We start from the raw sequence: 25,676 nt of genomic DNA on the forward strand, positions 1-25,676 counted from the left end.
TTTTTTTTTTTTGATTCTGATTCTACAATCCAGATGCTTACTAGTATATAAAACATCTTCAATTTTTTTCCCTTATGCTTAACCTTCTGTTAAGTTGAAAGAGTAGCATGGCCAGGATGGTGCTTTACAGGTGTTTAAGTTAAAAAGATTATTGTGGTGAAAAAGAAACAATCAAGGAAGAAATGCTTACCTGTATCAGAAGATTCTAGGCTCACAGTGGAAAACTCCAAAAAGGAAGGACCTCCAGAAAGAGATCCATCCCCAGTGGCAGTCAGCCCCTACATGGGGTCTAGGAGGTGAACTGCCTTCACCTGTGCTCCCATAGCTGACCTAGTCCTTGCCTCAGGATCAATCAATGGTTCAGGCCATGACTCAACAGTTCCCATACACCTTCCTTACTTTCTTTTTGTTAAAAATTGTCTTGATGATAAAAAATTAAAAAAATAAATCATTTCTGCCTTGCAGAAGTTAATTTGACACAAGCAACATTTTGAGCAGAAAGACAATACTCTCTGATTAACTTTGGCCAAACCGAGTATATTTTTTTAGTACCAAAGTTCCCTGTTCTGCTACACACCGGAGAGACAAGGTAATCACACATTAATTGTCTTCTCTTACTGAAGAAGAATGTTTGGTCTTCTTTCCAACATTCACCTCAAGCTGAGATTATGGCAAATTCCATGTTGCTGTTCATACTCCTACCCCCAGCAGAACTGAGAAGAACCCTCATGCACTGTGTTCATATAAAGGAGTAAAAACAAAACAACCAACAAAAACAATGGATTAAAAAAAATCATCCAAAACAATTACTTAAAACTCTCCAAATGATTTGGTTCCTACATCACTAATTCTCAAATTGAATGCAGAAATTCTGTAATGCCCAGAGTTGCCAGTTAGCAAGGTAAATGAATTTTAGCATATATAATGTTTTCAATACATTCTTAGCTCCATTTACTATGCTATTTCAGTTTCAAAGGGGCAAATCTGCAGCCCACAACAAATCTATAGGCATCTTCTTAAAATTTCATGATTTCAAACATTTGTGTGCTGTCTTAAGATTTCTAACCCACAGATTATTATTGCAGGGCTTCAGTTTAACCTAAAGTACCATGAGAACATATGGCTGCCGTGACAGAACCAGTTCTGCCTGCTAGAAGTAAAACAAGCATCATAGAAGTCTCTGAAACATTTCTCATCTCAAAGGCAAAAAACATGGGAGGAAAAACCTAACATCCAATCTGGAAATATTTCCAAAATCTCTGTTTAAGAAAGTTGCCTACAAACCCCTGGAGAGATGTTAGAAATATTCACATGAGAACAGTGCATGAATGAAAAAGACCTATTGAAATCCTGTTTCTGAGCTATAGTTCGTATCACTTTGTTTCAACACACATCTACTCTGCAACCACTGAAACATCAATGCCATACATCGCACTACTGTCTCTCTCAGCACATTCTTAGTGCATGACACTTGAAACAAACATGTGCGAAATCTGTACCAGAAAACTCATCTGCCACACATCTCTTGTATATAAGAAGCAACTGCAGATATCCTTGATGTTTTTTAAAAAATAAAAAAAAACCTGATGACAGGACACTAGATAAGAAGGATATTTGATCTGATTTAAATGGTAATTGCTTACTCAGGTATTTTATTGATATCATCAGTTAAAGCTGTAACCAGTAACTGAAAATTTTTTGCTGTCTGATGTTTGAAGAGTTGCAGTCTTCCCACTGCCTCATCAGACAATGTTTATTTATTTTATGCAAACCCTCCACAGCATGTTCAGCTTGACAGCAATCAGAATCAAACCTCTTCTGCAATTTCCTTCTAAATCAAATCTTTTCACTGCAACTCCTGGCTCAATCTAGCAGTTCTCAGGGTCCGTTCAGACTTTATAATCCAATCTTTCTGTGATTTTACAGTCAAGTCTTCAGAATTCCATTATATGATTACTTGTTTTGACTTGTTTGGAAGTTAGTAATAACTTCCCCTCACTGTAGTTCCATTCAGAGCATTTCTATCCACTTATAATCATACTGCCCATTAACATTGCTCTTGCATTATGGAAGCAAACACTGTGACTAGAATAGGAGGCTCCATTAACAGCCCTATTCTTAAATTTAGCACCCGTCTCTTTCCAGTCACAGCTTTTTGAGGGTAAGTTGTATTACCTCACATGATTCTTTACATATATCACATCCCTCCATTCCACACAGGGGATCCTTATGTCATTGCACCCAGGCAGCCACTGAGCTTTCCATGAAAGTGGTGTGTGGTTGTTTTATTCAAAAAGTAAATAAATACCTGCTGTGGATCTTCCTCCTTGCCAAAACTAGTGTTAAGTAGAAGATCTAGAGAATTACAATTATCTGTCTAGAAATTAGCAATAAAGAAAAAGTAACAGTTACTCATGTTATTTCTTCTCCAATAAGAAACCCTACTGTCAGGTCCAATGCAATCCAAAATAGCTCTTTTTCCTTCAGTGATGCAGAACTCTTTTATGCTCATATCCAATTTATGCTGCATATCTACTAATATTTACTTCAAAGGAGTATTGATAAACTAAATTAAGAAAAAAAATAAAGCACATTATTAAGAATTACAAAATATACTTCTATATTTAAATAATCTATTTGAATTTGTCCCAGAAATTATGTCGACCTCTGCATTCATTTAGGTATACTGGAAGGGCACAGTAAAGAACTGAGGAGGTTCAGAAGGGAGTGGGATAAAAATGAGCAAGAATATGTTGTTCTGTCACCATGACTCATGATTGTTTACTCTGTTCTTTTAAAAGAAGGAATTCCAATTATTTAAAAGTTCTACGCTACTATTTCTTAAATAAAATTAAATGCAAGCATACAAATTCAAGAACACAATCAGATAAACAAATATCTCTTATCAAATTTTAATGTCTTTCAACACGCTTAAATGTTAAAATGCAAACAGTATGAAAATGTTGATTCTGTATATGAAGCAAACAGACTAAAACAAAAAGACGACATCAATCTGCCAGTATCCAACATAACAACTATGTTTTTCACTTAGAATAACCACTCTCAGAAGAGTACTATATATCACAGATTCTCTCAGTCTTCATTGGTACACTATCTCAATTTCTCCAGGGAAATTATCTGTGAACAACATATCATTCTGCCCTTGGAACCATCAAACTGACATTTGACAAAACTGCAGAAGGCTTGTAAGTTAAATTTAAAGCTCTGTTAAACCTTGCATTGCACATCTAATGGAGCTTTAGCATTCCGCAGAAGGCCAACATTAGAGGCTGGTGGGAAAATTTCCAACACAATACCATCTCCTGTTTATCTACAGGCAGAAAAGTGCAAGGAATACATAATTTGCTGTAAACTAAATGAAAAAAGAAGTTATTCAACTGATTTTTGTGTTGCATTTTTCTTATAGCATAAATAGATTTTTATATTAAAATACATGCATTATTTCATATCAATACATTTTATCATTGCCAACTGTGTCAATAGCTCATCAGGTTATAAAAGAGCTACAGCATTTTTCTAACCTTTCCAATCATTAATAAAATGATAGTTAAGAATATATTTATTATAAGAAATTAAAGAGATTAATAAATCTGTTAAAATTGAGTTTTGACCTTTACAGTGTTTCAAGCTGCAACAAGACTTCACTGCAATACTACAGTAAAATTTAATCATATACTACCACACTTATGAACGACCACAGGGATGGAAATTGGCAGGATTTGCTTCAGTAAGGTCAGTTGTTTTTTTAAGTCAATAAAATATAACAAAAATTGCACCTTCCAGTGCTGAACAAAGGTTTCTGCATATCAATCATCAAATTCAGGTGAAATCAACCATAATGTCAACTGCCTAACATAATAACTTTCTTTAAGCTCCTTCGGGATAGGGAGATTTTCAATAAAGTTTTGAATATGTTCTGACAGAAGTGCCATAGTAGTCACATTCAGTCAGTACCCTCGTCATAGCCAGAACCAGAGTAAATTCATCTAATTATTTTCTGGCAGAAATAAAGATGCCAAAAAACTGTTTCAGTATTTTTATAATTCAGGTGCAATAAGGTTTATTCAAACATGTTAAAATGTTCTTGTAGTGATGCACAATAAACTGTTCATCCTATTCATTGTTACAATAGATCGGACTCAAATTTCAGAAACAGAACTTTCCAGTAAGAAAGTATGTTGTCATTACAACATGCACTAAAGCACACCATGAAAAATGGTCCCATTGGTGTTTTAATTATGAGCCATCTTTGGCCATATGGTTCAAAGTCAATCGCATCGGAATGTTCTCTGATGTGTCTGAATTGGTAAATATGAACCGTACTTGGTTTTGAGATCAAGATATAGAAACTCTCCTAACTGTTAAGCTCTACTTCTGTACAAACAGAGAATGATACGAAAAGTATGTTCTTCCATAAAAGATCTGTAAACTTCAGATCTAAACACATTATAAAGACATGTTGGAGATTTGCCATGATTCCAGCCAACCGTGCTGCATGGCAACACAATGTGTGGAATTACATCTCCAAATGCAAAACTTTGGTACCTGAAATCTGCCTGGAAGGTCTTTGCAGCATACACCCTTCTTTATAGTCTAATCCAATTGATCTGTGAAAAAGTACACACATACTCCCTCAAAAATGCTTGAAAACTAGGTTTGTTTCTCTCTTAAGTAGAGCAACTTTAGTAAAGAAAACAAGACTTATCTATACCTTATCCATGTAATATTTTGATATTAATAAAAAAATCAGACCATTAACATTTATTGTTAAGAACCTACACTAAGTACAATAACAGCAACAACAAAATGTTTTCATTCTTTAGATTGCAACTAAGAAAATAAAAAAAAATACATTCAGCCTCTGATTCATAGTTTGATATGCTCATTATTTCAAATGTTTGAAGCCTGGTTTTAAGCTTTCTTAGTACTCAGATCATTATGACATTGCTTCAGTGTGGCAACTATTTTGCCTCCAAAGGCATCAGTAGAGGGTAATGATTGTCTCTGCAGAACCAGCAATTCTGTCTGGTAGAAATAATTAATCACAAAAAATCCATTAAACAACATTCATCTTCTCTCAAATTCAAACACAATTATAATCATATTTTGATATTAAAAAAAATCATTTTTAATAGATCAGATCTCAATTTCTCAAGATTTCATGACAGCTCTTGAAGTACTGTTTAAATTAGTAAGCAACATTTCAGAGGTGCACTGTATTGTGGCAGAAATCTGCATAATGTGGGAAAGGAGCATCAGTAAAGCAGACAAGACTGAACTCAACAGAAAGACTCCGCAGAAAAAGAAGAGCTGTGCAGGACTTGAGAAAATTACCAAATTCTTTAAAATTCCTCAAAAATAGTGCAGGAGCACACATGATAACAAAAACTAATCTAAAACACTGAAGAAAATAAAGCTTGAATCTGACAAGAACATGGGACATATAAAAACAGTATACAAAACGTACACATATACACACATTCCTTGCAGTTATGTACTCATCCAGAATCTGGCCAGAATAAATAGCTAAATGTTTCTGAATCAGCAGCCAAACCTCTCCAAACTCTCATATGATGTTTGCAATAATAGTTTAATAGTTTAAGCGATGACAGTAAAATATGTCTCTAATTGTAAGCATAAATCTCTCTGCATAGTGTTGTTATTATTCAATTAGTTGAGTTGGGTTACCTATCAGAAAGTTTCTCCCAATGTTGAACTCCTAAATAAAAATAATAAAAGCAGAAGAAGAAAAAACTCTTTACACAACATACAAATTAGATATGTTGTTAATAAATGTATTTTTCTTACAAGCTTTTGGCAAAAGCATTCATTTACTGTGAAGTTTCTGATCTAGATATGGAATGACCAAAAACTTCATAATAGTGCAAAGCGTGAAAGACAAAAAGAAATGAAATTCAAACAAAAGTTACTAATGTGGTATCAAGATGACCAAATAAATTGAGCATCAATGAAAACCTTGGTTGTGGAAGGAGCAATCAAATAGGAGAGCAGAAAATACTGACCTGGAAGTCAAGCTGGTTGGAGTAGGGATGAAAGCAGCAGTTTGGAGAAAAACAGATAGGGAGAGAGACAGCAAAAGAGAATACAGGGAGGAACACATTAGTTCTTTAAAAATATAACAAGAAGATGTTATATTAGCAGATTTTATTTAAAAGAAAACAAAAAGTAAAAAAAAAAGGAAGGGAAAAGGAAAGCAAAAGGTAAAATAAAATTTTCTGCACAGCACATGCTTGCTATATACTCAGCACAACAGATATTTTAAAGCAAATGGCACCTTGTCATTTGTGGACTGTCAAACACCATCCGTATTTATAACCACTCTAATGTATACACACACCATGTAGCAAAAAAATTAGCAGTTCATTGGTAATGTTTGCTGACAAACGTTTCATCATATATCATGAAGCCTTTTTTGAGCCAAGAGGAGTTTGATGACCTACATTCATCACATCGACTCATAAAAGGCATAACAGCGAAACAATCTGGCAGCTTGTTCAAAGATCTTATTGAGGTCACAAAGTGCAGTACCTAAAAAGTGATCTGAGATGATGTCTGCCCAAACTCTGTCATTGCTCCCAAGAATGACTGAAACTAAAAGACCACTGCATCCTGCACTGAGTGTTGCTGTTTGATAGCTAGTCTGGCCTTTCTGGTAAGGGCACTCAAAGCAATTATAAGCAAGGGATATTTAAATATGATCCTGATCCTAAATATGAATTGAGAAAGCAATTATTCCTTCCTCACACATTACTTTTCTACACAGAATTTACCATCCCATATGATGCTCTTTTAAAATAGAGTCTAGAGAACAGCCTGGAACGTTGTTTACAGCATCAGGTTCCATGAGCAAAGGCAGTCTCTTCAGTTTTTCATCCATGTGCCCATACAACATTGTTTTGTTTTCTCCCAGTCCTTCGGACTTAATCCAAAGGGCATAGTGCAGGCCCAGAGGAGATACCTGCATTTCTTGCATTCTGAGAGCACTCAGATATTGTTCTCATCCCCTAAGAAATTACATTTAAGTAGCACATTTGCATAGATATCTACTTTGCATAGATATCTGTGGAATGTTAAATAAGTTAAAGTTAACACAGACATGTCATGCACACAGGTTGCTAACAGCATGCTACTCTTGTAAGAGCACAAGACTATCATAAACATCCTGGTTCAGAGGACTGAAATCATGTGTGCAGTTGCAGGCCATATACTATAATCTGATTCATACATGCATCAAGTTGCACGTTAAAACCAGTTAGGTTTTTCTCATTCCCTTTGATTTATTTAGAAAGCTGTTCCAGAGCCTTCTTTATTCTGAGAATTAGATGATGTTTTTTTCCCTTCCTTTTAAATTCTAAACTTACTATTGGATACTTCATTTTCAATGAATTTTACTCTTCTTTTACTTAAATCATTCCTCTATCACTGCAGCTTTTACCCCTTCGTATTTATTTGTAGAGAGCACACATCCTTACTGAACCTTTGTTTTGCTAGAGAAACAACATTTGAGTTTAGACTCCCCCTGTGACATGAGCCTTAAGTATCCCATGAGCCCTCAACTGCACCTGTTTCCAGTCTGAATTCAACCTTCAGGAATGTGACTGATGGGAGGTATTCAGCAGTCTTCCATATGGGGTCTTGCTAGTGCTCAATGACATTAATACTTTCCTATCATCATTGCAAACATTTACTCTGACATACCAGGATTTACACCTCATTGTTTAGATGTCTGCTTCATTATTTAGATGGCTCACGACAACACTGCCAGAAGCAAATTTATTCAATCTTTCTCTTCCTAAACTGCATCAAGAATTATCCTTATTTCACAGTGAGCAATTTTACTGGTCATAACTTCAGTCAGGCATATTATACTATTACATATCACTTAAATTCATTTCCTTATTTAAACTCCCCAGTACACGTCATGAACAATAATATCTTTCATTCTACCACTGTTAATAAAGCATTAAACAATATAAACATTCCATCTTGACAGTTCCTTCTCAGCTGCAGCTATCTCGTTTTGACTAGACCCTCTGCATTAACATTTAAGTTAATCACTATCTTGCTCGGTTTTATTTACATTATGCAAAAAAATATACCACATTTCCTTAATAAATGAAACCAAAGAAAGACATCATGCTAAATTTACTGAAAGTACATTAACCCATGATACTTTATTTTAATCCATTTTATTTTAATCCAGTCTCATTATAAACGAATAAATCATGAAAGATGTAATAGAAGATATCAAGGAAGTGGCTATTGATGGAGCAAGGTTCTCCTATGTAGTAATGGTAAGTTATGAAAACAAAATTATGAAAACTAAATATGTTTTCATACATTCATATATATATATATATATGTATGTATGTATGTATGTATGTATGTATGTAGTAGTTGGGGAAACAGACCAACAAGCTTGTATGTATGAAGAACAGCATGAATCATGAATCTTAAGTGATGCAACTCAGAAGCATGATAGCTTCTGAGGACAAAAATCATGTTAAAACCAAGAGAATTCCATAAGGGTAAAATCTTCTTCAGTATTATTAATAATGTTCACTTGACAAATGGCATTATAAATTTAATTCCCCACATATTGAAGGAGATATTTCTGCTTTTGAATATTTGACACTCATATATGTTCAACTTTTGTTTAAAAGTAATTCATGATCTTGTTTTCATTCCTATTTGTAAATGATAACATCATCAGAAACATGTTTCTATTTTTCAGATGAACTGAATTTATATAAGAGTACTCCATAATGCTAATGAATTTATGAGTGGATACATCAAATATTGTGAAGATATCATTTGAAGTACTCTAGATTACAGTTCTCGAGAGTTTATGCTTATAAATATCAAGAATTTATGTTGCAATTATGTTGAAATCTAAAGATGATGGCATAGTAGTGAACATGGATTCCAGCAAGCTATCAATCAACAAATACGTTACAGAAGAAAATTAATTTTCCTACAGAACACCGGACAAGTCTTGCATATGAAATTAGGAGAAATGTTGAAGATACGATGTTTCTGAGAATGAAAACAGAGGAGAAAAAGTAAGGAAAAAAACTAGCAACACAGTTATTCAATTTAAAAAAAAGCATGACAAGGAGAAGTGAACACTTTTAAAATATGCTTCTGCTCAAGTGGCAGTCATTTTCACAATACCTTATTCCCATAAAGGGAGTACACTGAGCTCTGGCTCCGCTTTTTCCCTTCAATAATGAGCCAAGCATGTAGTTGGTGCAAGTGTTATGGTAATTTACACTCTACCTAGCCCCCTAGAATGGGAATTTAGCATCAAAGTTCCCTTTCTAGGAATGCCAACAGGTGGCACAGCTATACAGAGAGTTAGATCTTTGGCCTGTATTTAATCAAAACTGAGGAAGAGAGAGGGAACAGAATTTAAACTGTAGAGAAACTCAAGTGAACCTGATTACTACAAGCAGTTACGACCACTATCTAAAAATATTTCCCCATTACACCTCTATACTGGTGGCAGTTTGCTAGGCTTGCTGTACCAGTCAACCATTTTGTGCTTATACACACACTGGAAAGTAGCAATAAAGATTTAACTTATGTTGTTGCAATCAACAATGAATAATTTCTATGTTCATCATTTTTCTGTTTTACAATAATATATGGTCTAAGAATTTAGAATTAATCTTGGAAGCTGTTCTATAATTTAAATCAAATGAGAAAGTGATTTCCAATTAATAGAAGTCACAAGGAAATCCTAGAGTGGGGTAAGTGTAAAATATAACAATATACTTCCTTCTTCGGCTGGTCATATCATAGATATCTTATTGTAAGCATTAGAGAAGCACTTGAAGGTTCATAGCAAAGCTTAACTTCTTGATCATATTCCAGATGCAGCATAAGCTCTTGAGAGAGTATGTGCTTACTCAGTGGCACCAGATTTCTCTGTAAAAAAGTAGTTCAGTATTGACTCTGATCTATAATACAAAACTTGAAACTTGCATCCCAAAATGCCACTGTTAAAAATGCTATCAAAGAAAGAGAAAGAGAGAGAGAAGAGAAAGGAAGTTACAAAACCCATTGCAGGTTTCTCAGACAGTAAGAGGTGGTATGCTAACAAAGCCATACTAATAGTAGTTCCCATGTTTCTTTTTAATCATTGGATAATTCTAAATTTAATTCGGATAAAAGTATGAATTGCCATGGATTCTTTATCTCTTAATAATAATAATAATAATAATAATAATAATAATAATATCTAATAAAAAATAGATCATAATTTTCCTTGCTTCATTATGTTTATTATTTAATCTCAACTGCCACTTTAATATTCAACCATTCAGCAAATATGTGATTGCTACTTAATAAATCTCTTAAGATTATTCTCTTGGAATAAAGTTTAGCATGCCTACTATTGCATCTAGTGTCACATAGTAATTCAGAATGTTTTAGAGCCCAGTGTGGGTATCAGTTACAGCTCCTGTAAGGAGTACACTATCCACCTCCACCAGCTTGCTCCCCACTTGGTCTCACTGTGTTAGAAGTCTAGGTCTGCAATTGCCCCGACAGTACTTGCAGCAGTGGATGAAATAAGCAGAAATTTCATGCCCACGTAGGTTCATTAATTGTGTTATATTTTTCTAATGTGGTGTTTTAGGATATTGGAGAATTTAGGCATAACTCGTTCATTGTGCACAAGTGACAATTCCTCTTTAATAGCTTCTCCACTATCTACTTTACAAATTAAAATCCATGCAAATACTGGAGCATTCTAAACCACTCCTGATATGGTGAGAAAGGTAAGTGCCAACTAAAGCCATCATCATGTAAACAATCAGCTACTTTTCAAGCACAAAACTTCACTTTAAATTTGAGGTCTTGATTCTCATGACAAATTGATTAATAGTTGTATTCCATTCTTTTTATTATTATTACAACAAATCTTTGCCAATTTCTGTAGAGAAAGATGAGTTCTGGCAACAGAACTGTGAAGGCTGATAAGTCATCATCAGTAAGGGATATTCTATGCAACTTCCTTTCCAAGCTGTTTGTTATCTTTCCCCAAAGGTAAATAATATTTCCAACAGACCTTTCCATGTATCATGACAATTCTAACAGGACAGAGCTGTGCTACGTCCTGACTGGAACAACAGCAATAATCATGACATTCCTTAAATCTCCTATTTGGCATCAAGAAGCCCTGTTCTTCCTATCCAATCACTAGACTAGCAACTAGTTAATAGGTAAAATGTTTGAAAATATGCAAATTCTTCTTTCATTTACCTAACAGTGCCTAAGAGTACAGAACGGGAACAAGAAATCAGAGACACAGAAATTTCTTGTCAGTCAAATAACTTGCCAGTTATTCTATGTGGGAATCTTCCAACAGTTATTTAATTCCAAATGCGCAAGACAAATTGAGCTCTGAACTCTCCTGTCACCACTAAGGAACAACTGTGTAATTGTCCCAGAAATAAGAAAACCACCTGGTCAACAAGAGAAAACATTCATTTGAAGAGAAAAAAAATGACCAGAGAGCCACCAAGAAATACAAACAGCCAGGAGCAGAAATACTTACCAATTGTTACTGAGAAGTAACAATTCTTTTCACACTGAAGAAACATTTGTGTGGACAGCTTTGATTTACCTATTACTAGAAGAAAAGGCTGTTCCCCTAACATGGTTTTCCAGGATGACTTTCACTGTAAATTTCCTATATATGTGCCTTTTATGGAGACTACATAATAGTGACAACTTTAAATCATTCCAAAGTCAGCAGACAGATGTGATTCTCAAGTATCAAAATCTTTTTCATTTGTGATACAATTTTAAAAGATACCACAAAATTCTGTTATTAAACAAAACCTGCACATTCTACCATCAACTTCTCTCATCAGTAGTGGAGACCAAGTAAACAAAAATGCCACTCAATGGTAGATTAATAATACAAGAATTACCTTTCTAATTCAGCAATTTTCTTATCTTTATCATTCTTCTCATTCTCTACTTCCTTGAGAATTTCTAGAAGTCTGTCAACCTCGGCCTGAGCTTTGCCACATTCTTCTCTATAGTATGATGCCTCCTTGTCAAGCTGTTTCATTCTGTCTGCAAATTCTGGATTCATCCGTGCCTCCTCTTCGGCTTCATGAGCCTTCAGAATCAGTATTGAAAAAAAGAAAAGGAAAGAAAAAAAAAAAAAAAAGGAATGACAATAATTTAAGTCACTGTAAGAATTCTCATTTTCAGTCTTGGAGTTTAGATTTTCATTAAAAAGGATTATGGGTATTTCTGTCAGATAACATTTTTCTACATAAGCCTTATAAAAAGGAATTCAAGTCTCCCTGAAGTCTAAAATTACTTTTAAATTCTATCTCAACAAGGCTTCATCCTCAAAGAGAAGGTTAGTTATTAAACAGAATGTTTGGGTGCTTTACTTATCAACATGATCATACTTTGAGGGTCGGGCTTTTTACTTTAAAAAAAAAAGTCAATTATTTGAATTACTTTAAGTCTTTCAAATATGATCTCTTTCTCCGTACATACACACTTCGTCCATGTGTATGTACAGAAATATATGTACATATTGTAATCTGTGTCACCAGATATTTCAGATACAGTTCAATACTAATAAACTAAAAGGAAGAAATTTATTCTAAATGGTGCTGTCTATAAAAGACAAATTGATAAACTATAAGGTTTCTTTTATCTGACATTTTATCCAGTAATCCTTTTTTTCTTTCCCCATTATAATACTTAACCTGAACCATCAGAAGAACAAGCTTATTGGTGAAAATGGCACAAACCTGGCAAAAAACATGCATGGATGGGTGGCAGTTTCACAGACAAGAACAAACAAAATGAATACAACACTACAGAGTCCGATCTTACTCCCATCAAATCTAATGGCAAAAACCCAATTAAATTTCAATGGAAGCATGATCAGACATCAAGTGCTTTAAACTCTTGACTGGGATAATCACAGACAGATGGAAAAACAACAACGCACTGCAATGCTTAGCCTACCCCTTGCTTCCCATTATTCCTAATTGGCATCTTGAAAGAGCAGGCAGGGAAAAAACAAGTAGTTTAATGCAGTGCACACTAAACATAGAAAATTCAGATAACATTTTTTTAATATAAGAGAATTTTACAGAAACTCAGGACATTTAGAACTGAAGGACCTCCCACTATCTTATTACTCATCAAAAATGTGGATGTAATTACATTCTTAATTTCAGACAATAGACTATGCAAGCAAGCAAGGGAAGAAATGCAAATCAAAATTAAACATGCATGTTTTAGAAAGAATTAATATAAACTACAGCTATTAGAAGATTCATATTCTTTGCAATGGCTAGAATTTTCTGTATAAATAAAGAACAGGTCTGGCTTTAGTATAACAACAAAAAAATGAAAATAGTGGGAAGAAACTTAGGAGTTTTGCATGTAACATATCATTTAAGCATGAGGATAATAAGAGAAAGATTTTACATTTTAACCTCATTGTAAGATTCTCATTCAGAATAAATATTTAGTTAACGAAGTACGTCAACGGAAAGACCGTGAGACTCCTACAAAACTTACTGGCCTTGCTCTTCAAATGTTTGGGATAACAATATATGCTCCAGCCCTGAATTCTGTGAAGATTCAGAAGTTTCTTAATACAGAGATCATTTCAAGGTAATATCCATAGAGTATTTCAATTTTACTGTTTGGGTGAGAGCAACAGCTTCTTTTCTACCCTCATATATCTTGCCACTTAATAACGAACTTTGGCTTATTTTATGCTGACTCTTTCTTTCAATGTATCACTCTCTTATTTGATAGCCTTGGGTCCATCATTTCATAAACATGCAGAACATCCACCTTTCTGCCTCTAGCATTTCCTTTCTTCACTGTAGCATACAAGAACAGTTAGCAGCAGTCCAACCTTTTTCCCCATGTGCCTCCAGACAAGCTTCATTCCAAGAAAGAAGCAATATAGAATAGATAGAAAAGCATCTCTTTTTACTTTTTTTTTTAAATAATTTTTCGTTTCCCCACTGGACTTTGGATGATGAAAGTATACAATTAGGCAAAAACATGATAATGTCACTAATGCAAAAGAGTCAAATGTTCAACTGTGACACGACATTCCTGTCACACAGCAGCTCCAAAATGTACTGAATAAATTGTCAACTGCATACTTCATAGCTAAAATGAAACCTGATAAAGATATCAATTATATTCTCCTGTTAAGTCTTGCATAATAATGTGCTAGGGAAATAAATATTAAGTTGCAGAAATATTTTCAATTCTTCTGCTTTCACTGGTGCTTAAAGCATTCCATATATGTTGTACAGCAAGAACACCAAACATTGTTGAAAAGGGCCTTTCCCTTGAAGGAAACTCTTGTGATGCTGACAGAGAGCAGAGAACAAAATATAATTAATCTGACATTCCCAGAATAAAGGAATAGAGTTACTTACAAAGATCCCAAACATAGTTTACTTGCAAGACACTGCTCCCATCCAAGCAGGGCAGATTCCTTTGCCTATTTTGCAGGCTAAGTATGAGAGACAGGCTTGGATCACTCCTAATCATGCATGGTTATCACATACATCAGAAAATCTCCACTTCTAGCTGTTCTCCTCTCTATCCTTTTTCCATTTCTGTCCCAAATTTTCTCCTTGCATGTTTTCTTAGGAGAATACCTTTTGTTTTTGTGAGGAAGAGTAATTGGTATTGTGGGTACCTTTCAGCAGCAGAGTTGATCTCTTTGTGTGATCTATCTGTGATAATTCTCCTGTGTGCAGAGTAGGCATAGGAAGCACAATCCTGAGTTTCAAATTAGCACACTAAGTTTAAGGTGTTTTTTCTGTCAGCATTGTGACTGTGTTGTATATTATTTTTATCAAATTGATAAAAATAAGTAATCACTAATAATTTCACTAATTGTTACAATAATCAAATATTTTAAAAGTAAAGAAACAGTTCTGTATATAAACAACAAAATTCCTACAGAAACACCATAACAGTTTGTCACAAACATGTAGCATGAATTACTCGGCTTGTTGTAATTTTATGGTGCAACCATGCATGCATTATTCCGCATAACAGAAAGGATGGATAGATACTGCATTTCATTTTAAATAGTCAGACACAGGCATACACAGAAATCAACCGGGTTATTAAATAAAATAAAAAAAATGAAACCATTTACATGCAAGAGATTACTTTGTCAGATCCTTCAAATTTTATTACTTTCAGTAATGAGCTAAAAATAGTCACTTTTCAACATTTTATTTTTTTTTTAGTCTACTTAAAATTTGAATATTTTTATATTCAACTTCAGCGCTCACTGAAGCAATTTGAAGTAGATTCTATAAGTACTTAGAATTTTGATATGATATTGCTCTCATGAAGCATATGGAAAAATAAGTCTTTACTATTGAGATAGGTCCCTAGACAATGTCATCTTATTTTCATTACAGGACAAAAGCAATTATGTATCTTATTATAGCCAACTTTTCACAAGAATTAATTGGCTACTTTAAATGTTCACCTTTCAAAAAAACCATGAAAGACCATATGCCCAATTTTTTTTCAACAGCATGTTCACACAGGTGAATACACTATAGAGTAAGCACGATTTGCACCTTTTCTGCATCTTCACCATTTAATAATATATTATTGCATGGATTAATAGAGATTGACTAACTGATATTTCTCTGACACATTTAAGCAACAGAGCATTAAAACAAAAATAGTGAGGAAGCATTCTATTAAAGTAAGAATCATAATAAATTGCAGTAATAAAAGGTAATTTCAGGAACTGGCATAAATGCCATCACACACACACAAAAAAAAGAAGAGATGAAATCTTGGACTTATAGATTTCGAAGAAAGATGTTGCCATTGACTTCAGTGAAGTCACAACTCCATTTGGAGGTGCTTGGTGCTTTTAAGGGACTAAGGGATCATTATTACTTACATTGTTAAAAGTAGGCTGTTACCTATACATAAGAATTCAGAAGAGAGATTTTGAGGGAAACCAACTTCAAGGATACACTAAAATTGTTCGCTAGTACTAAAGGAAAAGGAGAACCAGGAAGAAAAAAAAATAAAACTGGCTGACTTTGGAATCACACAAATAGACTAGGAAGTAACAAAGATCCATACAGCAGAGTAACAAATACTGAAATAACAACTAGAATAAATATGCAAATCAAAAGAATAACCAACACAAAATAGACTTCAGTCCAAAAAGACATGCACAAGAGTGCAAGTGATTTGAACAGGAACATAAATACAACAGAGGCTATCCATGATACATAAAAGAAGGGTTCTGTCCTCCAAAGGGAAAAGGTCTGACCACCTGTGTGCTGGGTGGTAGAGGAGATAATATGAGGTGTTATACTACTTACAGTCGATTTATGACTGGATTCAAAACACAGTTAGATGATAACTGCAAGAGTAACTACGACATATTTTGTGGAACTCTCTTCTCCTATACATAACTCATGGCACATCTATTGCATGTATAAGCTACAGAATTTAGCTATAGTAGATTCCAAAGCTGGAATCTCAGTCCACCAACATTAACAGCAATATTCCTACTAACTTCAGTGAAGGCAATATCTTTTCTAATGCAGATTATCATATGATTTAACAAGCTAAACAAAAAAAAAAGTTCTCATATATGTACTAGCCCAAATATATGATCATTCCAAAAAGGATTACTATTTAAACTTTTCATGTTAATTGCTATTACAATCCAGTTGCATCATTATTTCTGTCCTGTGATGCTGACATTAATAGTCTCAACCAAAAAATAGAAAGTGCTCACTAGAGAGAAAATATTTGGTTACTGCTCTTCATCAAACAGAAAAGGGAACACAATGAAGTCAAAAGGACAGATACTGAGCAACTAAAGCAGGCTTTAGCAAGAATAATAATGCTAAGCAAGCCCAAGTAATATTATTTGGCTTGTCAAGCACTGCTGCTTGTGTTCATCATCATATATTTCAGCAATTTCTTATGTTAAATATGTTTCTATATTCTTAATTGCATATGCTGAACGTACACAGTCTTGCATGAGTAAAACTGACATGAACTATTTTACCCATTCAGATTTTAAAAATACTACCAGTTACTTCCTAGATATTGTTTGCCTAATCAACTCAGTCAGTTAAGGCAAACTAAATAAATTAGAAGTTATTTAAGTTTGAAGGATCCAATAAAGTACTCCAGAAGGAGGAAGTAAAAAGCAAAGAAAATCAAATAAAACAAAGTTATCTGCATGCTTCTCTAATGTAGATGTTGAGGACCTAAAGGCTAAGATGTTTGGATTTTTTAAGAAATATTATATGCATTTTTTAATATATTTCATGGCCTTGAAGTCCACAAAGCTCATTTATTTGGATATAACAGATATAGCATAGTGACCATTGGAAGTATTCTGCAAGGCTTCACAGAGGAAGAGCACAACACAGTAAGGTAATGGATCCTCATGCTTTGTATGTTACAGAGGACATCTTAAAAAGAACTTACAGGATTGTACATCTGATTGAACAACTGTTCAGCTTGCTACATTGCAAAGTTGGAAGGGAGTGAAGCACAGACAGGAAAAGAAGGAAAGATCCAGGAAAACAGCATTAGCTCAACAAAACCAGTGCATTTGCACAGAAGACCTTGTAATAGAAAAGTAGAAATTTAAGATTCTAAACATTCCTTGGTGAAAGTGAGAGGCACTGGGGAACCATAAATGTTGACTTTGGCTCCTAAAAAAGAATAGCTGGAGTAAGAAATTTAAGGTTTGTGTTACTTTCCCTTTCTCAAGTTAAATAACCCATGAAATAAAGAAAGGTGTCCACTTTTGATGATACATTAAGTGCTGCTCTCAAGCAATGAATCACGAGAAGTGCTTTTGGCTGAGGCTGCAATTTATCACCAAAGCTTCAAAGATGGTAATAGTAAGTCATTGATTAAATTTTATCATTATATTTATTACTTCTTTTTTGTTTAACACAATACTGAATTTTCTATGCAGAATGACTTTTCAACAGTACAGCTTGGCAAAAAGTCCTTTGGCAACTGCAAATATGTCAGTAAGCAACTAAATTTAAGATAATGACAAACGAAAGGAGGATATTCTGAAGTGGATAATAAGATTATATGTAAATATATATATATACACACGTTAGAGAGAGATATATATATATATGGACACGCATAGAAAGTACTTAGCTACCTATTAAGTTAATTCCTGCTGTTCTTTCACTAATAGCAACACAATGTAAGTCAAGAAGTCATCTGCGGAATTTTGGCACAGAAAGCACTGAACATTGTTCTTTTTCTTATTTTATGACTTTTTTTTTAAACTTCCTGAATTTCAGTCCTTCATCTTTGTCTCAAATTGTTTAATACACATTCCTAATGCTTTAAACATTATTTTGTGCACCAAAATATTGCGTGGTCATTTGAATAATTACTCATTATAAACATCTTATTTATTACTTCAAACATGTCCACTCTTTAAAACGAATACAGTGTTTTCTTACTGAAAAGCAAAAACAACTGAGTAAAAAATAAAAACTATTTGTATTTGATCAGATTCAATTAAAAAGGTAAATTTCTTATTAAAAAAATGAACCTTTTTTCTCTCACAAAAAAAAATAGGATATGGAAAAAGGAGGAAAAAAGAAACAAACAAAATCAGATTTTGATTATACTTGTCCCTTGTACGCATTTTTTTTCAGGCACAACTCTTACTACCATTAACACTCATGGAAAACTGTAAATCCTAGCACTTAAGCACATTATATTCATACTTATTAATAGAACTTGGTAAAGCATATAAATCAACATTTAACTATGATCATTTTAAAATATCATAATGAAAAGTGCCTTATCTATATCATACTAGAGAGAAGAATCATAAGTTGCAGTCAAGTTTCTCAAACTAACAATCTTGTGTCACCTTTCAAGAAGATACAGACTATGCTTCCAGCTTCCTTAGTGTTTAATGTTCATTAATAAGCACAATTATGAGGCATGTAGGTTAATTTACTCTGAAGTACGCTGATGCTCCCTCCTATTCTAAGTCAGACACAGGCAAGAATAACTCACTTTTCTGTTTCGGTTAGTTTTCTAAAAAGTAAAAACGTGGTGAAGGTAGATTTCTAGGGACCAATTACTTTTAACACAAGATATTTACAAGTTTGAACATAAAATATTTTATTAGTGAAAATGTGAGTTGAAAATTACTGTTTGGAGTCTACTAGTATTAACAGTCACTGTTTCTATTCAATTAAATATGCCCACAAAGAAGGTTGTTACTACATTTTATTGTGGAAATACCTGGTCCCCTACAAATGTTGGGTGAATTTCCATCAGGGCTTTATGCTCTATTTATGATATAATGCAGCTATTATGTTTTCAACTTTCATTTAATAATCCTTTGTATTTATACACAAGGAACATACTCCCTTTTCTATATGACAGATGCCCTAGATTCTCTCCAACTTTTATAAATGCTTATTTTTCCATGACCACATGATGTGTTTATAAGTACAGCCATAAAAGACTGAATTAGGATCTCAGATTCTTCCACAGTATTTTTATTTTTGAAGTTATCTGTGCCTTAGGGGTTTTTTGTTGTTGTTCGTTTGTTCATTTATTTTACTAGTTGTTGTTTTTCTAATTGCAGACAAATAAGATATTTAAGATTATAATGAAGTATATTTTATAGTGAAGTACAGTGTAAATGTATACATTTTCTAACAAAAGAAAATTAAAAAACAGGACTCGCATGAAAACAGCTTATTTCCATATTCTAATTCAGGTATCCATAGCACTTTTAAACTATGCAACTTATAAAGTATTTGTGTTTAACTAAAAGCTTTTGTATGCGTTATCTGAAAAGATTTTCTCTGCTCATCTCCGCAACTAATATAACACAGGCACCTAACTGCAGATATTCAAAAACATATTAAAAGAATAGAATTTTCAGTTTTACATTCTAGTATTCTTTTTTACGCTTTGCAAGAACTTCTTCACAGATAATGTAAGTGCCCTTCAATAACCTTGTTCCAAAATCCTGCTTAAAGAGCAGTACTACTCAACCTGCGTTAAAAAGAAAAATTCAGAATATTATCCAAATAGTGGTAGCATTCATAGAATAAATGAATACTTTTCTAGAAAATGAAACATCAAAAGTTAATGTTTGCTCCACACTTATGAATTGCAGAAGGCAAACATACTGCCTAAACCCATCAAACACATCATGACGTTGGCATTTGAACACTGAGAGCAGACATTACCAAATGACACAGAAAAAAAAACAAAGAAACAATGTATGGTAGAAATCGCATAAACAAACTTGCAAATCATTTAAGCAAAAAATATTGTAACGCATAAATTAACACAAATTTAAATGAAACCACATTATAAAATACAGCATTTGTATGTTCTCCTTTAGCTGCTTGGTTACACTATCTGAATTGAAATTATGAACTGATAGTTGAAGTAAGCTTTGTATTATTTTGCTTAATTATCACAAACACACATTCATCAACAAAGCCAAAGAATGCAGAAATAAAACTAACTAGAATTTCCATCTTAGAAGCAGACTTTTTTCATTAGAAAGTGCTGCTTTAATTATTTCTTATGCTATAAGCATTTCCATTTACTTCTAATCAAGGATAAATTAATTCACATACAAATTGCTGGTCTGATAATTTCTCTCTGCCCTTCTACTTTCCCTCCAACATCCTGTTCCCAGTTCATTGATTTGCCGCAGATTCTCAGAATTCCCTCACAGAGGTATTCAATATAATTTTGGAGGTTTCTAGTGGCTTTGGTAAAAGTCTCTTAAAATAGAAGTATTTTACGCAAGCATCAGCAAACAGTATGGGTAGATTTAGAATTACTCTAGAAGAGTAAGTTAGTTAATCTGTTCAAAATGAGAGGTTTTGTAGCTTTTGGTGGGTTTGTTTTTTTTCCTGATTATAGCTGGATTTTGTTTTTTTTTTTAAGATGGAACTTACCTTTTTCAACTGTGCTTCCAACTTACTACACTCTTCTTTCTTTTGTTCTATGGCTATTTCTAAAGACTTAAGTTTGGAGTCTCTTTTCAGCCCTGCTGATGCCAATGAAGATGCATGTTCTTTGAGATCGATTAAACTAGACTGAAAAATGATCAAGAGCAAAAAGTTAATTCCTAGTCACCAGGACACTAACTTATTGCCATCTTAGTAATCACTTTGATGCTGTTCCCCCCACTTCCCCAAAAACAGTTGACACAAAGATAAGCATTTATAGCCAAAGACAGTATTTTAAGAATACAAGTGACGGAACCACAGGAGCTGGCATATAGTGAAACACAGAAACATTCATAATACAGGCTAATTGACATTATATTCTGGAGGTGCAATTATTTTGAAGTTTACTGATCTGATTGACAAGTGAAAACAAGCAACAATGGAATCTCTGAGCCTTCTGGAAGCTTATGGAGAGGGAAATGTAGAGAAGACGATACACATCTACGCAAAAAGTGAAGCGATATTTTATGCACAGAAGTGAGGACTATGAAGAATGCCTTAGAAAACAGCAGTTCAGAAGCTGACCATTGAAGTGGCAAAATTTCAGTACTTTAAATGATTCAAGAGTAATCCTAATGCACTTCCTTTCATCACGATGACATACAAGAATATAGATTTTATTGTGAAGACTGACCTCTTTTTCTGTCAGTTCAGCTTGTAAAGCATTAACTTTCTCCTTCAAGTCTTTGTTTTCCTTTTTATAAGATTCAATTTCTTCAAGTCTTTCTCTGTCATCTCGTTCCCTTTGCTCCTTCAAGCGTTCTATTATTCTTTCCTAACAAGGGAAAGAATAGCAAAATGCAAAAGTTGGGTACCATTTTAAGAAAAAGTATAATAAAATTGACTTACATTAAGTAGCAATTAGAAAAACCAGCCTTCAGAAACAGAGGAATATTAAAGTCAATGGAAGACTTCTTCCATCAGTAACTTCAGATCAAGATTTAAAATACTTGTTGAGGGTATCATAGTACAGAAACTTCATTAAATAGGTATGCTGCCCTGAGCATGCCTAATGTTGTGACAGATACGGAAAGTTATTCAACTCACTAGTGTATTTCCTGTATTTGTAAGTGATTGAAGTCTTTGTATCTAAGTTCAAAACAGAAAGGCCATGCCTGGTTTGCTCAGCTTGAGTTTGGTTGTTTTGATTGCTAGTAGCCTCTATACAGGCTGCAAGATGAGTTTTAGAAATCAATCACTTACTAACTGTAAGTTGTATAAATCACAGAAAAAATATCCTACCCAACTTACGATATCCATTCTCTATCTAATTTAACGTGCCCCTGCATGTTTAAACTTAGCCATGTTTTTTAATATTTTGCTGACTTGTATTGGCTATAAGGACTGCTGAAATCACCAGCTGGTAACTGGACAATTAATTTTAAAAGGTAAATGCAAAAAATTAAAAGCGTTAGTATGGGTTTTGTTAAGTCTTGACTATATTCATCAAAATCACATTCTACCAATACATTTGGCAAAACGTTCAGCTTCTCAAAGGGATGTTAATCTATTTGGAATTTCTAATATTTGTCACTTATTTAAAAGCTAAGTGTAGACTCCACTGTATTTACAATTCAGCATGTTTGGCAAGTTCAATTTCATTTTTTTTATAGTTCTATATCCTTACTTTAAATGTTTAAAAATAAACTTCCTTTTGTGTTATGTGTAAATAGTAAACTAATTATTATGTGCTATATGTTATTATGTAGCATAAGTTGTTAAGATCAAATATTGAAAGCAAACATGGAGTATAAACAGAATATAGATGCTTGCTAAATGACTAATCTGTTTTTGGACATGAAACTAGATCTAGGTGCAAAATACGTGCTATATTGGTTCCCCTTGTAGAACCAATTCAATTCAAACATTTATGCTCCAAATTAATTTTTTTCCTTCCAGTTATGTAAGATTGGCTATCAGTTGTTATTTGCTTTACCAATATTTGGAATAAAAAGCACATCACACATGTTTTATAATGTATATTATTAGGAGTTTTTAAATAATCAGATTAAGATCTTTACTAAATATTTATGCCTAAGATTGCAAATGTATTTGGAATCTCTTCAATATATCAGAAGAGAATCAGCACTGTATTGACTACATTGGAACAGTTATTATGTGTTCCTGAATTCTTGAGGAAAACCTTTTCAAAACCTGAAATCATGCTGCTGCTTTCTTTTTATATCCCGTACTCCCCTGACAAAAGGAAATCTGTTCCCAAGTCTTAGCTAGTTGAACATATCTGTTTAGAGAATTAGCATTACCGTGAAAATCTTCACATAACACAGCAAAGACTGCTACATTTGAAACTCATAACCCTATTAATTTTACTTAGAAAGAAAAATACAATGATAACATACTACATTCTCCTTAGGAAAAAAAAAAAAGTAAGCCAAAACTGAAAAATGCTTGGCTCTGCACAATTGTTTCCAAGGCTGTACCAACACCTGGCAGGATTTCATACAGAAATGTGTTCATACACATTGATCGCTCTGAAAATAATGCCTCCTTTTTATTTCCATGGAAACTACAGCAGATGTACTGAGCACAATATCACTGTTTCATAGAGTAAATTCTAAGCTACACAACACTATTTTTTCTTCTAAAACATATTAAGCACGCACTTAGTTCATTTTATTAATAAAATAGTATACATTTTTCTTCATTCAATCACAAAAGACGACTAATTTGCTTGTCAGCTGCATAAAGCTAAATGTCAAAAACATGTGTTAAAAGGCCCTAATATACCATGTTTTATTTGATTAACAACTAGCTTACAGAAATCCCAACAATGTGTTCTTGTTTCAGTCTTATTTGCATTGGCAAGCTTTCCTATGCACTAATCTAGGACCTCACAGGTCTAATCTATTTGCACTTTATCACAGAAGCAGGAACTGAATTGCCACAGCATATAGCTCTATTATCAGTTATACTCAATTGCTTATCTTCTGTATGCTGCTACAGTAGGACCAACTTTATGAATATCAGCTTCATGAAAGCAGCCTCTTGAGCTGCTTTGGACCAGCGCAAGAGCTGAGATATTCTTTCAAAAGTTTCTTGTTAAAACATCAAGGGAGCTGATAGCATTTCTGCATATTCTAAAGTTGAATTTATTTTTTTAAGAGGAGTGAATTTATTTTTTGTTTACTGCAATGCAATCTACATTGTCAAGAATTTTTAGCACCTAGCAGAGTCTCTAAGCTTATGTATAAGGAATTGAAAGAGTACATTTTTCCGGTGAGCTCTAAATGTGCTCAAAAATGCCTAAAGTTGTGTTGGTTCACTTCTGATTCCCGAAAGAGAAAAAGCAATATCAGCAATAGCATCTGAAAAATGAAAGATTACAGTTCACTACAGGAAATTTTCATTATTTTCATATATCTATAATACATCCAAGCTACCAAATCTCATAATGTGAAAAAAAATTGGAGAGGGACACTTGAGAAAATTTACCGTTCATGAAGAATTAGAAGTCCTATTTTCTAGTTCAGAGCTTAACTCTCAGCCTGAGTACTTTCAAAAACAATGAAACGTTTCCTTTTTGAAACTTTAAAAAGAGCTTCATAATTTAATTTAATTATATGATCCTGTTTTAATTTTTTTATTTGCATAAAATAAGGAACTAAAATTAGTATTAGTGAACTCTGGTTAATTAAACTGATATAAATAATTTTCAGTTCCATTTTAAATGATCTTCCCATTGTGCTTTTATTTATCTGTGAACAAACTTAAGATTCTGACAACCAGGGAATTTAACAATGAAAGTCAAAAGCTGAGTGTAACATCAGACAAGACGTAGCTGCAAAATAGGTTTGATGTCATTTCTAGAGTGGGGGAAGGGATTAGCTTATAGAGGATTTAACCTGTAAAAAAATAAGGGGTATACAAAACACTGACAATCATTGTATGTCCTTAGAAATTCTGTATTGTTGAATGAAAACAGCATTCTTGCTTGACAGCATTGCAAATTTAAATTGATAAATTACTTATAACAATTATTTTGTTATTAAGAATCTACAACCAAGTGTTCTTGTTTTGGGCAAAAATCTATTCTGTATTTCTAACTGTATTCACAGTGGAAAAAGTTAATAAATTGATAAAGTCTGCTGATGTTAAAAATTGAGAAGCAGCTGGGATGGACTGAAAAATTGGACACAGTTAAAGATGAGACGAGACATCAATATAAAAATAAACTGCCAAGGTAGTAACTCCAAAAGAAATAAGGAATCTAGACATCACAACTCATTTAGAACTTCCAGAAGAAGCCTACTGGTTTTTCATTAGTGTATAAAAATATGTCCCAGAGACTACACTTAAGATTGAGAAACCTACCCTTGAAAGCATGGCCTCACTGAAGCTTGCAGACTTACAAAGGTAGCATTGCTTAAGTGACTGAAACAGTCATCAAATACCACAACACAATTCAGCTTCATCACATTACTTAAAAGCGATGTCTTGCAAAATATACTGTTGTCTTCATCACTGACTTTATTTAAGCAAGTGACTAATTTGTACTGAATTCAGCCTTAGAGAATCCATGCAAGTTCTCCTCAATGCCGCTTAGGG

The 25,676-nt window shown here is 33.5% G+C and overlaps 1 protein-coding gene across 3 annotated transcripts in view; it reads right to left on the reverse strand.

The window, feature by feature from the left end:
- Positions 1 to 25,676, reverse strand: part of ERC2 (ELKS/RAB6-interacting/CAST family member 2) — a 437,668-nt gene that overhangs the window by 248,864 nt on the left and 163,128 nt on the right. For 2 of the 3 annotated variants that reach the window (XR_004161298.1, XM_031555549.1), the window contains 4 exons: positions 21,745 to 21,885; positions 21,057 to 21,197; positions 17,560 to 17,595; positions 11,985 to 12,178 (listed from right to left, as the gene is read on the reverse strand). Coding sequence is in view for 1 of the 3 variants with exons in the window: in XM_031555549.1 (XP_031411409.1) it covers positions 11,985 to 12,178; positions 17,560 to 17,595; positions 21,057 to 21,197; positions 21,745 to 21,885 (512 nt within the window). In the remaining 2 variants the exon portion in view is untranslated. The remainder of the gene's footprint in view (positions 1 to 11,984; positions 12,179 to 17,559; positions 17,596 to 21,056; positions 21,198 to 21,744; positions 21,886 to 25,676) is intronic. The other variant, XR_004161299.1, reaches the window with a different exon arrangement.

The sequence above is a fragment of the Meleagris gallopavo genome, chromosome 14 (assembly GCF_000146605.3).
Source record: "Meleagris gallopavo isolate NT-WF06-2002-E0010 breed Aviagen turkey brand Nicholas breeding stock chromosome 14, Turkey_5.1, whole genome shotgun sequence".
Classification (NCBI taxonomy): Eukaryota; Metazoa; Chordata; class Aves; order Galliformes; family Phasianidae; genus Meleagris; species Meleagris gallopavo.